Below are 14,352 nucleotides of genomic sequence, written 5' to 3' on the forward strand. Positions count from 1 at the left end.
AAGCGGTAAATTGTGATGTATCCTCACGGTTATTTATGGCTGCAGAGCAAAGTGTATGTTTTGTTAAGTGCAGAGGATGTCTTCCAACCTCTGCAGGAGTATGGGTGAAGCTTAGAGATGAACTCGCTGCCTTGCAGACTCTGGTGAGGGCTGACAGCACAGTAATCATTGCTGGTGGAACAAAGGATATGACTGAAGATCAAGCTGATCACCCTTTTTATTTCCCGAACAGCATAGGGCTGCTCTCTTCTGCACAGTCTCCACGGGCTCCTCCAGTTTGCAAGCGTCCACCTCCTGCAATGGGGCTGTCAGAGCTTCAGGACAGGTTACGCTCCACCGTACAATAGGTCTCTGCCGTAATCAGGTTTTCATTATGACCAGCCTAAATAGGCCACAGAAGGAGCAGGTTTGCCTCTCTGTACACTAATGATGTTTAAGAGTAGGAAGCTTTCTGAAGAGCAAGGGAAAAAGACCCTGGCAGCAGCGAGGGGGGACTACAGTGGTCTGACACTGGAAGGATGGGGAAACGTGATTTTCACCATCGATCTGGGCTGTTGGGAGCTGCCATTTCCCATTGCTCTCATTTCCCTGAATTGAGAGGGGCGGGAAGGAGAAGGAATTTCCTCCAAAAACCACGCAATGAATCCTTCTCTCCGCACATGTTTTTGCAAACACTACGATGTGCTCTCTTTCACGTCCCATTTTCGTGCAGGATTTCCACTTCCACTCCTCAGCCAGCACCATCGAACTCAGCTGTCAGCTGGGGAACATGGTGACCCAGGACTGGCAGTGCAGACCTCTGTGACCAATTTGGCTTTTCAGGTCTACCTTCCGTTGCAGTCCCCTCACCTTATTCAGATGCCAGCCAGCAAAGGGATTTCTTTTCTCGTGCCATATCCGAAGCTTATAAAATGTGCCCAGATCAGGGAGCTCGATCTATAGATGGGGGGAAAAAGTGCATTATCCATTTCTGTAAGTCAGCAAAGCATGCACACAAAGGACACCTCTGAACATCTTTAAAGAGCCACATCAGAGAGAAGTCAAAAACTAAAGTAAAAAAACCCTTATGTTCTTTAAAAGTAATAAACCCTACCCTGCAAAGATAGCTTGATGCCTCTCTTTTCAGGAGATGAGAACATATAAGATGAATCCACGCACTTTTGATAAAGAGAGCTCCTTGAAACCTCTCTTTCCAGTAAGAACTAAGACCAGTTCTCAAGCTTCAGCTCTTTCCCAAACAGGGTTTGCAAAGCACAGCCATGCTTCCTCCAGAAGGCATCTACGGCTGCTGGTGCAAAGGGGGTAAATGTTTTGGCTCCAGCCATGCATTGAAATCCTCCGTTTCTCAATTTTTCTCTGACCAGTCCCCATTTAACTTTTAAACATATTTGTTCTTAAACACAAGACCCTCCCCAGCCTCCAAACTCAACATGCTGTTGAGCTCAGTCCCAAACATTCATGGAGGCTCACATCCAAGGATGCTGAAGACGGGATCACCGAGGTGAAGAAACACTACTGCTAATTTTCCTGTAAATAGCTAATGACCAATTAGGCACTGGAGGAAAAACAGATCCGTTATTAGCTTTAGAAAGGCATGGTCTAAATGGGTGGAGCAGTCTGTGACATGAGTGGGACTGTGCCTGAGGGGGACACTATCTGCTTCAGGAGCCACAGAGGAGATGTGGTACTTAGTACCACTATGACTTGAATTCGTCATCACCTGAGCACCCGGGAACCCCAGCCTGAGCCCTGTTTGGAGAAGACAAACCATATCCATAGGTGGGGAAATCATTTGCATCACCACCAAACTGCATGACTTCACCTCCACTTCAGAAGGATCTACTGAGATAAAGACCTCATGCCGATGATTTTCTGTGCAGGGTTGAAGCTAATGCCCTGGAAAATGATACCAAGCCAAATTTACTACTTGCACAAGATTCATACCATGAACTTGTCAGTCTGCCCAGTTTCAAAGTTGTCTGAATTGTTGTCCAGCTTCATCTCATCTGACTTCCCCTTGTCTCCATAAATCTGGAAGAAGATGGTGGCATCTGTCCCTGCGTTCTTAATGTCACTTGTCCAGATCCACAGAGACCAGGGGCTTTCTGCAAAGAAAGGTTCAAGATATCTTGTTTAAAAAGTAATTTTTACAGGTGTCCTGGTAAAAAACATATTTCTCATTCTTTCCGCTGGGTGGTAGAGAGGGCAGGATGATATGAAAGAACACCAGGACACTTTATGCTTTTCTGCACAAACATAATCAGCTGCTACATGACATACAGAAATGAGATTGCCTGGAAATATAAATCTGTGTTTTCATTTAAAATAAAATGAGAAAACCCATAAATCACCACTTTCCAGGTAAGCGATATTCTTCTATGTCATACATTACTAACAGGGCAATCCAGGCACGTGCTCCGTCTCTGCAGTTTCAGTATACCTCTCCAACACCTACAACTCTAGCTTCAAAGACCATTTTAAAACCAGGAGAATACTGTCAGCTTTCTTTTTGTCAATGAGAAAGAGTCTCCAGTTACTTTTGTATGGTGCAATGCAGCTCCAGGTAGCTCCTAAAACTTGCTCCAGATGATCTGTGTCTGGAACAAGGAGGAGTACGGATACAGCCATGTATCACTTCATTCTGAGCTAATGAGCCTTCCTGAGACTGGACCAATTAACCCAGATATGCCTTCTGCAGGACAGGCTGGCTCGGGGTCCGTTCAGGTATCTCTAGCCAGGCTGCATCATGTGGGGCAAACATGCTCAGAGCAATGTAAAGATATATTTCAAAAGTTTTTAAATTATTTAAATGCCTAAATCCCACCTGACTTCAGTTAGCACTTGTAAATGACATGCCCAAAGATCATGGCAAAGCTACAAAATTTTTCTCTCTTAAGTCTTCACCCAACATTTTAACTGTAAGAGCAGTCCACCTGCAGGAACTTTACATTGGTTTTCGTAACAGAGGATTGTTGCATATATAAAGGTGACATTATTTCCTCCAAAGAGCCCCTCATCTGCATTCTTTATTGATAATAATGTGTTTCACTTCTGCAGGCCTTGCAGCACCTACAGAAGAGGGAACAGGCTTCTTTCCTGACTCAGACATCAGCTGAATTATTAACAAACCCTAATGAAAGAATTGCTAACCCTTTCGGTATGCCTGAGCCCGCATGAGCACGGCTTGACCTTCAGAGCCCAGAATGGGATATAAAAATATGATGACATGCATATAAATTAGATTTTTACTTATCTGCTCAGCATGTGACTGCAAAAAAGAGGCAACAGCTACTCAAAAGATGAGGAGGCAAGAAGGAACTCTCTTTTAGAAAAAGTTTCGCCCCTATTTTAATAATATTTAAAATGTTCATGACCACTCCTTTCTGAAAAGCACCAGCAAGTTTTACCTAAGCAGAAATGAAGCCAAGGCAAGTTTGCATATGGCATGTGATAGAGCAGCCTGCTCTCCCTGGGGAAAAGAGCAAGGGCGATTCAGACACCAGAGACTTCTCTCATCTGTCTGGTTTGGCCCCCCTGACCTCTTGCCGAAGGAAAGGAGAAGTGATGCATGCAGGGAGGGGGAAAAGGGAACTTCTACCAGGATTAAATGCTGATAGAGGGCTGGCGGGGAGAAACCACACAGGGAGAAATGTGGGTGAGCTAGGTCTGCAGCTGCTGGAGGAGACCAGGCATTTCCCCAAATACCCATCATCATCCTCCCAGGGCTCGCTGGACACATTCCCCTGTTTCCTATCCCTTCACATCAAGGGATCCAGGCAGTTTGGAAATTCTCAGAGCCAGAGCAAATATTCCCCAGGGCACAAACACCAAGGAGGGCTAGACCTGACACAACAGTTTCCAAGATAACATTCAAGATAAGGGGGGAGGGATAAAAAAAGACTGAGAATAAATACAAGTTACACATCGAGCTGCAATCCACTGAGGGAACAGCTTGCAAACGCTGCGCAGGGAGCCATTTCACCATGGATACCCAAAGTGAGGCTGAACCAAGCTTTGATCAGCTCTACAGAAAGGGACAGTCCTGTGTGCACGGGGAGATAGGCGAGATGACATAATAGGTCTTTTCTAACTCCAAGTCTTACGCTTCTATAATCTGGCAGCTAAAGGTCACAGATTTCTCAAGGCTAATGCTCTCTGTCTATCTCCTGCACTGCGGCAGCGGGGGAATTAGCCTGTCAATAACAATCAGAGCTGATAATAGAGGGTTAAAGGTTGCAGATGCTTTAGTTAAATGAACCGAGTCAGAGGCGCAATGTGGTTATAACACTGACTAACATTTAGATAAAGCTTATTTAAATGAACTGCTGTTTAAGCAGGAGCCCACCCGAAGCATTCGGATTAAACCGTCTGTATTATCCTAATTAAAACATTCTGCTTACACGTATGCGCTGGCGCAGGCGAGACGGCAGCGATGCATTTTGCTTGGTGCAAAACCAGCCGGCGAGGCTGGGTGTCGGAGCTGTGTGTGGATGGATGAACATGCCGGTACGCTGCCCGGAGGAGCACCTCCAAGCAAACCATGTGCCATTGCCTCCCTCTAGAGAAGAGGCTTCAAATGCAGCATTCGTGTGCCTCGGGAGGCACGTTTGGCAGCTGGACAGGACTAAGAGCTGGTTTTTTTCTCTAAGGCCAGGTGTAAAAAAGTTGAAGTTAGTGGGAAGAGTTTGGTTTTTCTTCCTGTTTTCCCCCAGGTTTGTCTTGTTATTATATTTAGGTTTTGTTTCCATCTGGAACAGGAAAGCTTTGCTTCTGTAGCGATAAGGAACGTAGCCTGGCTTGTCTGCAAATGTGAGATGGTGGTTGAGGCAGCCCTAAGCCCAGTGAACCTAGGAAGGTTGCCAGGTCCAATTTCTTCCCTTAAGAAAATGAGTGCAGTTCTTCAAAATATTTTAAAACTTTCATTTTAAACTCCCCAAACCAGGGTGTTCAAAGCTAAAACTCATGCAGGACTCAATTCACTTGAGCCTCTACTTGACCGTGGGTCTACCCATGTCAAGTTGCGTGGGTGACACTCAAGGTGCTGTTGTGTGTCGTGGTCACAGGAGGCTCCTGGGCACTTGTACCTACTTTTCAGTCTTCTCTGGCGCAGGGACACCATTTCGTAGAGTTCCCGCTCTATGAGACCATCTCCTTCATCTTCATCCAGCCATTTCCCACACGGGAAGGTTTGCTCAATACCAGTGAATGGGCAGTAAACGACCACCTAGGAAAAAAGACTGGGAAGGTAAGTTTGAATATTCTGTTACTGGCAGCCCACAAAAACTTAAGTAACTGAAGCAAAGACAGAGCTGGAGATCTTGGTCCTGCTCTCAAAATCAGGTTTTCTGCACCAACGTGAACTGGACTGGTTACACAATTCCCAATTTGGAGTATAGCTAGGACCCATCTGTCCTGTAATTCCCACTTTTCCAGAAGTACATCAAAATGGGTCAACCAAGAAGAGGTAAAATGCCATGAAGGGAAAAGAATGGGAACAGGCAGTGTGGCTGCAGGAGTCAGCGTTGGGTAAGCGTACGGCACGCGCCCTGCACCTCACCAGTTCACAGTAGGGTTTTGCAGGAAACACAGGGTACAAAAAGCCTTCAAACACATCCTAAGCTGATTTTGCTTTCCAGGAAAACTGCATTTCCTCCCAGCTTCAGGGTAGGCAGCTCCCTCCCATTAGTTCCTGCTGATTTTGTACACTATCTCACATCACATATTGCTCCACTACCTCCCAGTAAGAGCTGTGGTCAGCTACTTCTTTTTCTGAACTCCAAAGCACCATCTAAAAACTTCAGGAAAGTCTGAGTATAGATGATAACTTTGAAATGCTCGGCACAATCCAAGACCGCATTTCTGTCTGGCCCCTTGGGCGAACATCTGAAGGTGCTTTTGGCGCTGAGCAAACAATAATCTTTATCTTTGTGACTGCAAAGGGGCAATCAACCCAATTAGCGAGTGATTGACTTATGCATCTAATGTGCCTTTGAGGCAATCAGCTACTACCATGCATTATGTATAATATTGACTTTTTAAACCGAGGATATTGTCATCCAAATAAAAGCAGATTTTTTAATTTTTTTTTTAACAGTATTTGTTCGTTGGGGTCAGGTTATGAATAGGAAACAGTCTGACAGCTGCCTTCCTTACAGACAAACAACTTAGTCTCACCTTCTCGCAAAACCAGCCAGAACTGACGCCGCAATTATCATGGCCAATGGTGACTCTGCTGAGAGGGCTGAGAAGAGCAGCTATCTCCACGTTAAAGAGATCTGTCCTGGCACGCTCAAATTCACCTCCTTCCAGGAAAATCTTCCCACTGTTCTTTAAGCCTTTGGAGCCATGGAGGATTACATGGATCTTGGAGTTTGTGCCAGCTCCTCTGATATCTCCTGTCACTACAGCAACGTTGTACACAATACCTGAAGGAATCAGGAATTTGGTTAGGAAGAAAAGAAGGGAGGAAAAAAGGCTGAGAGTAATAATTTTGATTGGATTTACACTGGGCTCTACTGGTTTCCCACTGGTCTTTTTAGCTTTCGACTTACACACAGTGCAATGCTTCATTTGTTTTTTGTCCTACACATACCTCTGAGAAATGCACAATTACCTTCAGACTGTCCAAGAGAAACAGGTTTGTGGTGACAAACACCCTGTTGCATGGCCAATGGAAAAAAAGTGTGGGTTTTTTATCACCATGTGGTGATGATTAGGGTAAAAAAAGGCAAAAAAATTGAATTGGCAACTAAAAGTCCCTTGATTTTGAGAGGTACCAAGCACCAAACATGTCAGAGGATGCTGAGAGGATGGAGAAGTGTTGCTTGAAACAGTGGTGGCAAGATCTGCAGCATCACAAAACTCTGGAAATTGGGGTCAGCAGTCTATAATGCTGCTGAAGCCAGCAGGACCTTCGTTGTCACTGTGAGAGCCTAAAGATCTCAGCAAAAAAAGGCTCTTGGGAGAGGTATTAGCCTAGCTGGAAGAAAGAAAAATATTTCTGAAAAGAAGTTTATATGCATAAAAGTTTGCTTATTTTTTTCTAGCGCTAACTGTTGGTCTAAGAAAGATAACACTTCTTCCTGCAAGCCTTACTTCCCAGAAGGTTCATTGACAGGCATATCTTAGACCTGTGTCATGGCATCAAATAAAGAGACACCTCTGTAACTACAACAGTGTTTTAGGGAACATGCATAAAACAGTTGGGGCCCAAGCTAAAATCTTCCTTTGCTTAAATCACCCAGAAATTTCAATAGGGACTTTGGACGAAGTAGAAATCTCAGAACTCACTCTCTTCTAACTAATCCTCTCTTTGAAGTTTAATGTTAAAAATTGTATTCAAGCATGTTTTACTGTACATATATCTTCAACAAAACTTGTGAGGGCAGGAAAAAAATGCACAGTCATGAATGGTAAAAAATAAGGGAAGCTTTTAGTAAATGAATTGCATTTTTTTCAGATTTCTTTCCCATCTCCCCCTAATTTTTCCCAACATGCATCCTGCAGTCAGAACTCTGCACCCAGACCACTTTCCTCGTGCACATGCAGGAAGGAATATGAGGACTGCAGATGTTGAAGACCATGCAATAAAGTAAAGAACAGCTGTTATGTGCACAGTCAAAGCATCTACCTTTACGCTAATGAATAAATACAGGCAGAACACTATCCAAATAATCTTCTGTCTCGTGATAAGTTCTTTTATTGACTTTACATCCAGGTTTCTTTTAACAGAGACATAACTTTTGGTTATCTCTGCTCTAACCATGTTGGATAATAAAAAAAACCCAAACAGTTTTAGGGCTCAGCACTGCCTTTCTTCTTTTGTAAAAGGATGCAGAGTTCCCCAGCCAAGAACCTGAAGTACAATATGCACTACTGCATGGCACATCGGTGACTGTGGAAATAGCAATCCACTTTCTGAAAGCTGCTGAGCGACTTGCCAAAGTGCAAGCTGGACCTCTCATCCTCTGCCCGTCAGCCCCTTATCCAGGTGCACCAGGTGATAAATCAGGTCCTGCGCAGCTTCACTAGCGAGATATGGAGGTGGGAAATGTGATGGTACCTCAGGGACCCTGGCACAAAACAGCCTGTCACCAGCAGATGGTCCACTGCAGGTATCCCTAAGCGTAAGGCATTCAATCTTCTAAAGAAAACATGGCCAGTAGCATTAATTAGGCCTTTGTATCTTTGCATTTCCCACCGTGGATTCAGCCCATGACTTTACCTGTGGCTTCGGTGCCCCCAACAAGAATGTCCCTCTGGATTTTTCCATCATCTTCATCTAAAGCAAACCAACGTCCAACTGGGAATTGGTACACGCATTTATTGCCAATGTCTTCAATGATCACCTAAAAAAAAAGAAACAGCACTTTGCAAAATAATGTGGAAAAAGCAAAGGTCTTACACAAGGGGGTGACAGAAGAGCAGAAGCTTAATGCACACACTCTCACCTGATTTAATATATTCCATACTCAAGCAGATCCCTCCCCGCTCCCTCATTAGCACTGATAGAATTTCAGACAATCAGCGAGTAAACCACCAGGCTTTTTTCTTTTCTTTTTTTTATCCAGTGAACTCAATCTGCATCTCTCGCAGTGTACAAGACCAGATGTCTCTGCTAGCAAGACCAGCTGGCTGGCCTGTCTTCCTTCTCTCCAGAGCCCCTTTGCTGGCTACTCTTCTCCATCAGCTGAATGGCGGCTCTTTGTTCTGCTTTGGGAACAGGCTGTCTGCTTTTTCCCTCGTTTTTAGAGACTTGTTATAAAAGAATACCAAGGAATTTCAGGACAAATCAAGACCATCAGATCAGCTCGTGTGACCTAGTAATATCCTGTTATCCCACTCAGTTACTCCAGGATGGAACAATTGCAAAGACAGCCATGAAACCCTGTGGTGGGAATAGTTTCTAATTTGGAAGGATTTGGCTCTTGGACCTATCTAGATACATATTTTACTGAAACAAGCCTGGGAACAATCTTTGCCTTTAATACTAGATTAAGCCACTTGTTTCTTGTACCTCCTGCTGAGGCATTTCTTACCAATATCTTCTTCTGGGTTCCTGAAGCTTGCCATAGAGTTACTGCAGTATTTTAAAGAAGCAGTGAAGACTACTGAAGATTTTCAGCCAGAAAAGAAGAAATCAAAATCTCTACTCACCTACATGGCTTATGTCTCTGAAGAAAAAAAAAAACCTATTAGGGATAGAAAGTCTTTGCCACTTTTCTCTGCTTTCCCAGCAAACAGGGAGAATCTGAAATCTGTCCTTTCTGATAGATTTGTGAATTCCCATTCTCTGGGAACCAGAGCTTCCCCTCCTGTCACTCATCCCACACTGTGCTGTTGCCCGTAGCATTACCAATTCTCATTGTACCTCCATACACACAGACAGCGGTGTCTGCTAGGTCTGGGATTGTCAGCCTGAGAGCAGTGCCGTGCTGGACTGTTCAAGACTAAAATATACGAAGTTCAGGAGAAATACCAACACTTAGATCCCCCTCTACCAGCTGATCCTCTCTGGGTTCCTGTTAATATGTTTACTCATATATTTAGAGGTGGAAAACAAGCTCTGAGTATAAGCTGTGCTGAAAACACAAGAAACATGACAAGAACTTCTAAAGATGCTGAGCAGGAGTGACAGCGCAAGAGCTCCCAAGTCTTGGAGCAAATTACAGAAAAACATTTACCACCAGTAGGCGATAACCAGGCTGGTTTAGCTCGGTCCTCCAAGCTTCCAGTTGTACTTGCAAGGCAAAAGTTGCCTTTTACTTAATCACAAACACGTTGGTGGTTCTTGTGACAGAACATAGGATTAGAGGTCACTACTTGAGGCTTTGGGACTTAAGCAACCTAACCAACATCAAAACCCATGTCATGCAGACTACATCTGTAATGTGACAAAGAGGTTCCTTTTCTGTGGGTTTTTTCCTCCTATTTATTACAGGGAGCTCAACAGCTCTGTTTTTCATCTTCTGCATTTTTCATGGACAACGAACGTAATAACTTTTAGTGCAGCATGTGGCGATGGTGGAAAAGCATGTGCTAGTATTTGCATTTTTAATACATCAAACCACTCTGTTATCTAGGATTTACAAATTTGGGGTCAGATTTTTGGTGGATTAAAGCCAGCTGTGTTAAACTACACCAGCAGGGGAAAGAAAATGAGATTAGAGGAAAGAGTCACAGATTTCTCCTTTTAAAGTATTCCTTCAACCACTTCACTAAAAGCTGCAATACCTTCACACCTTAGAGCAGGAGATTAAAATGAGGAGGAAGGTGGAAGAAAGGGATCTTTGTCGCAGGTATATGTCTTTTGCTGTACCAATGCTAAATCACTAAAATTTGGCCAAGCTATAAGTCTTTGCGAATTTCCAGTGTGAACAGACTCAACAGATAGTTTTTAGACTCTCGTATCTTTACCATCTTGGTAATGAGTTAAGTCAACAGAGTGAGACGGGGCTTGAAGGCTCCGGCTTGGAGAATTTCCCCCCTCATCCGTCAAAGAAACTGCAGTGACTGAGACAGGAGAAATATTATCAGAGCAGGCAAATTCAAGTCTTAACAACTGGATTTTCTCGCTGCCACAAAGTCACCTGAGATGATACTCTACAATTTACCCTAACTCATTTTCTACCCACCCAATTTGAATCCGCTGCACCTGATTTAGATGCAGCACACTGGCGTGCACCAGGCTGCTGCCAGCGCTTCATCAGCACCCGCTTTGCTCTGCAGAAAAAACAAGTGTTGGAGAGAATACTTCTGGCAAGGTGAAAACTTGATTTGTGCCTCTCTCAGTAACCTGTATCGCCAGCAAACATCCTTGCATTTCTTGAAATCAGACCACTGAGAGGGTAAGTGAGACATTTTAATCCCCCAACATGCTTATGTTAAATGCCTCAGGAGTAACTAACCTTTGCGAGGAACCAGCCAGCAGAGCCACCCTTGTTATTATGCCCTATATTAATTTTCCTTAACCTTCCCAAATTCGGAGCATCGAGTGTGAACTTGTCCTCCGCTCCCTTTTCAAAGTTGTCTTTGTCATTGTCCAGTTTCCTCACACCTGAGAAGAAAAATAAAGAAGGAAAAACCAAGGAGGAAAGGGTTACTGGCACACATGTGTTTGTAAGTGAAGAAATATTTAGGAATGTCACCACTGACTGAATCAAATATTCTCCAGGTAGCAGCTTTCTGCAGCCAGGCTTCAAGGTAAAGGCAGAGGACTTTATATTCTAATAAAAAAGGTACCTTTTCTTGAGCACACAAGAGAGCAGGATTTTCACTCTAATGTCACAGTTACTTACAGCTCTCAGAGTTTTCAGAAATATATATCCAGATGGCTCTTGCATCTTTTTTTCTTACCACCACATTTCCCTTTTATTTTTAATATCTTTAAAAATCTCCAAAGTGTTTAAAAAAAGGCTTCGGTCACAAGCTGCAGATTTTGACATTTGAGGACACAGGATTCTTTGCTGCATCACACAGGAAGGATTTCTTTTCAAATTAGGACCCAACCAGGGCTATTGGCTTTTCCTGATCTCACAGGAGCTTGCCTTTATGAAAAATATTAAAGCGCTGACCCCAGTTGCAGCCAATGCCGTTCCTGCGCGAGCGATGCTGCGAGTGGGATTGAACCCACCCAAGGCACCAGCGCAGGGAAAGGTGTGGGAGGGTAATTCATCCCCCTTACCTTAGAAGGGGATGAATGATTTTCTAGGGGTGTTATTTCTCTGTGTAGATAGGACAGAGTGCCTGGACAACCAGCTTCGATTTAGATTCCCGCTTTCAGATGTCTCCAGTGAGAACAGATGAATTCCCTTCTAAAAGTCTGGAGAATTAATCAAAGATGACACCTATCCACTAGATTTCATAATCTGTTCAAGGACACTTGGCAGACTTCATATCATTATTTCCTGAATTTGACAGGACAGGTGCGGTGTAGAAGAGAGGATGTTTGCTCTCTGGGTCTCCAGGAATTTCCACCTGCTCTTCTCCATGGCGTGACCCAGAGAGTTTGGTCTGGGCACATCTTTTATTATTATTGTTCAGTTAAAAATATTTTTAAAAAATAAAATTCAAGTTCCTAGACCGTTGTTGTAGTACAATCTACATTTAAAAAAAAAGAAAAGCTACCACCATTAATTTAAAGCCAGCTAATATAAATCTTGGTTAGATTATCTTTCTAAATGGCCAAACAGGCTCAGCCACAACCTCTGCCACACTGAAAGGACAATATTATCCATCCAGGGACACAGAAGGATGGGACATGCAGGTTTTGCTGCATGCACTGTAAATACACATCGGTGTTGGATCCCTCAGCAGACTAGCACTTACTGCACTGGTTTATGCTGGTGCTTTCTGCTGCATTTTCCTGGGGTTTGAGTTTTTTGGCGGTAGGTAACTTCAGTCACCTTCACAGCCCAGCCACGACTGCTGCTCTGCAGACGAAGCTTCCAGAAGCTGTGGATGTGAGAAACCCCAGAGCTAACACCACCATTTGTCGTGCATTTCACTCAGCCAAATTATTCTGCATTTGCCAGATTGCTGCTGCGTTTTGTTCAGATCACGGGCCTGCAGAGCAGGAAGAAATATTTTAGGAAACGATTTGCATTTGAATACCTGTGTCTCCTTTCTCACCGAAGATATTAATGAAGACATCTGCGTCTGTACCACTGCCGCTAACTTCACCAGTGAAAACTCGGACCACGTATTTGTTGACTGCAAGGAGAGAGGCAGAAATCCCAACGCATTAATAACTCAATGGATTGATACAAAACATAGTAGTACAAACCAATTTGGGCTGTGCTGATGCTATCTTGAAAGCGTGTCTGAATCATGGCTCCTGGTACACTGACGCTCTCCTCCATAAGAGGAATAAAATCCATAGGCAAAGCTCTGACACTGGATATTCACTGCCCAGGGCAAGAGGAACAGATCACTCAGTTCCTGGCCTTGACACTGGAAGTTGAAACGGACCAGAAGAAGGTGCAAATTTTGATGTTGATACATGGCCATTAACTGAACTTGGACCTACACACCAGCCTTGCTCTTTCAAAACATCGCTGACTTATGGAGCCAACCAATTGCCCAAGCTCAGACCTGACCCCTCTGGTCCAAACGCTACCCTAGAGCTATTTTTGCAGCTTAGCCTATATTAAGCCTGGCTGGTGACAACAAATATTTTGAGGAAAGGTCAGTCACACTGCACGAGCACAAAAATTTGAAGGTGACCACCTTGCTAATCTGTGCAGTTTAAAAAAGAAATTAAAAAATCCACTCCTTTCCATTTAATGGAGAAACAAGAGTAAAGCCCAGGAGCTGTGACACTGCGAAGCCACATCACATGTGGCACCAAGCGACACAGAAATCACATGGGTGAGCCACACCACGAACATTTCACACCCGTCAGGTTGGCGAGTTTGAGAAACAAGTTTTTCAGAGGGATCAGGATGGGACTAACTTGGCTCTGAAGGACAGCAAGGGTGAGCTCAGCTTCTTCTGAAACCAATGAGAAAACCCCCACGGGCTTCAGTGTGGCTATATTTGGGGCAAACATGAGCAACTTTCAAAATGTACCACCGAAGTCTACCTGACTACCTTGGTCCTCCAAGCAAACTCAGCCATGACAGATGTCTAGTGCTGGAGACAGACGCCAAGACACAAAACAAAACTGATGAAGATTAACGCAAAATCTACTACTGAACAGTATATATGTCATATGTGCCCTCAACAAAGTATCTGTTATACTCTGTATTACTGAGCCCTGGCTAGCTGATCCCGAGAGCTCTGTGCTACACCACCTCTTCATTTGAGTCCTGGGCATGCTGCTTCTGCAAAAAGGACAAATGCACAGGCCACCTCCCACATACTTCCCTTGCAAAAATACAACTTTTTGCACCATGATGCATGATGAGCAACTTTTTCCCTTTGGTGGGTGCAAAGTTAGGGGAGAAGCTTGTCTGGGCTTCCTAGCCAACACCAGAAATTATTTCCCTCAGGAGCTACAGACCATCACAAACCCTGGGTTACCACTCCCAGAGCAGGTCAGCTACCTCCTCCACCATAATCAGTGTGTATTAAAAATTATTCTAAAAGACAGCAGACACTTTGCTGCACATGCTCCCGTGGAGGCAGAGGATGTGAGAGCAAGCATATGAGAAGCGGTTGTTGGATCATCCCCTGAATTACAGAGATGCACTCAGCTCCCAGGGTGAGGAGTAGAAGGGCAGAGCCTAAACAGAAGGGAAAATCACCTGTCACGGTTTAATGAATGTGCTCTGAAAAGGCTAAAAATCAAGCTGACATTCTTGGCGCCCCATCACAAAACATGCCACTACAAATAAAATAATAATGATAAAA

The 14,352-nt window shown here is 44.0% G+C and overlaps 1 protein-coding gene across 1 annotated transcript in view; it reads right to left on the reverse strand.

The window, feature by feature from the left end:
- Positions 1-14,352, reverse strand: part of LOXHD1 (lipoxygenase homology domains 1) — a 125,565-nt gene that overhangs the window by 89,165 nt on the left and 22,048 nt on the right. The window contains exons 4-10 of the mRNA XM_010582978.1: positions 12,613-12,711; positions 10,908-11,056; positions 8,225-8,348; positions 6,175-6,425; positions 5,089-5,224; positions 1,945-2,105; positions 850-936 (exon numbers count right to left, since the gene is read on the reverse strand). Coding sequence (XP_010581280.1) covers positions 850-936; positions 1,945-2,105; positions 5,089-5,224; positions 6,175-6,425; positions 8,225-8,348; positions 10,908-11,056; positions 12,613-12,711 — 1,007 coding nt within the window. The remainder of the gene's footprint in view (positions 1-849; positions 937-1,944; positions 2,106-5,088; positions 5,225-6,174; positions 6,426-8,224; positions 8,349-10,907; positions 11,057-12,612; positions 12,712-14,352) is intronic.

The sequence above is a fragment of the Haliaeetus leucocephalus genome, unplaced genomic scaffold (assembly GCF_000737465.1).
Source record: "Haliaeetus leucocephalus isolate CR32 unplaced genomic scaffold, Haliaeetus_leucocephalus-4.0 Scaffold866, whole genome shotgun sequence".
In the NCBI taxonomy this organism is placed as follows: Eukaryota; Metazoa; Chordata; class Aves; order Accipitriformes; family Accipitridae; genus Haliaeetus; species Haliaeetus leucocephalus.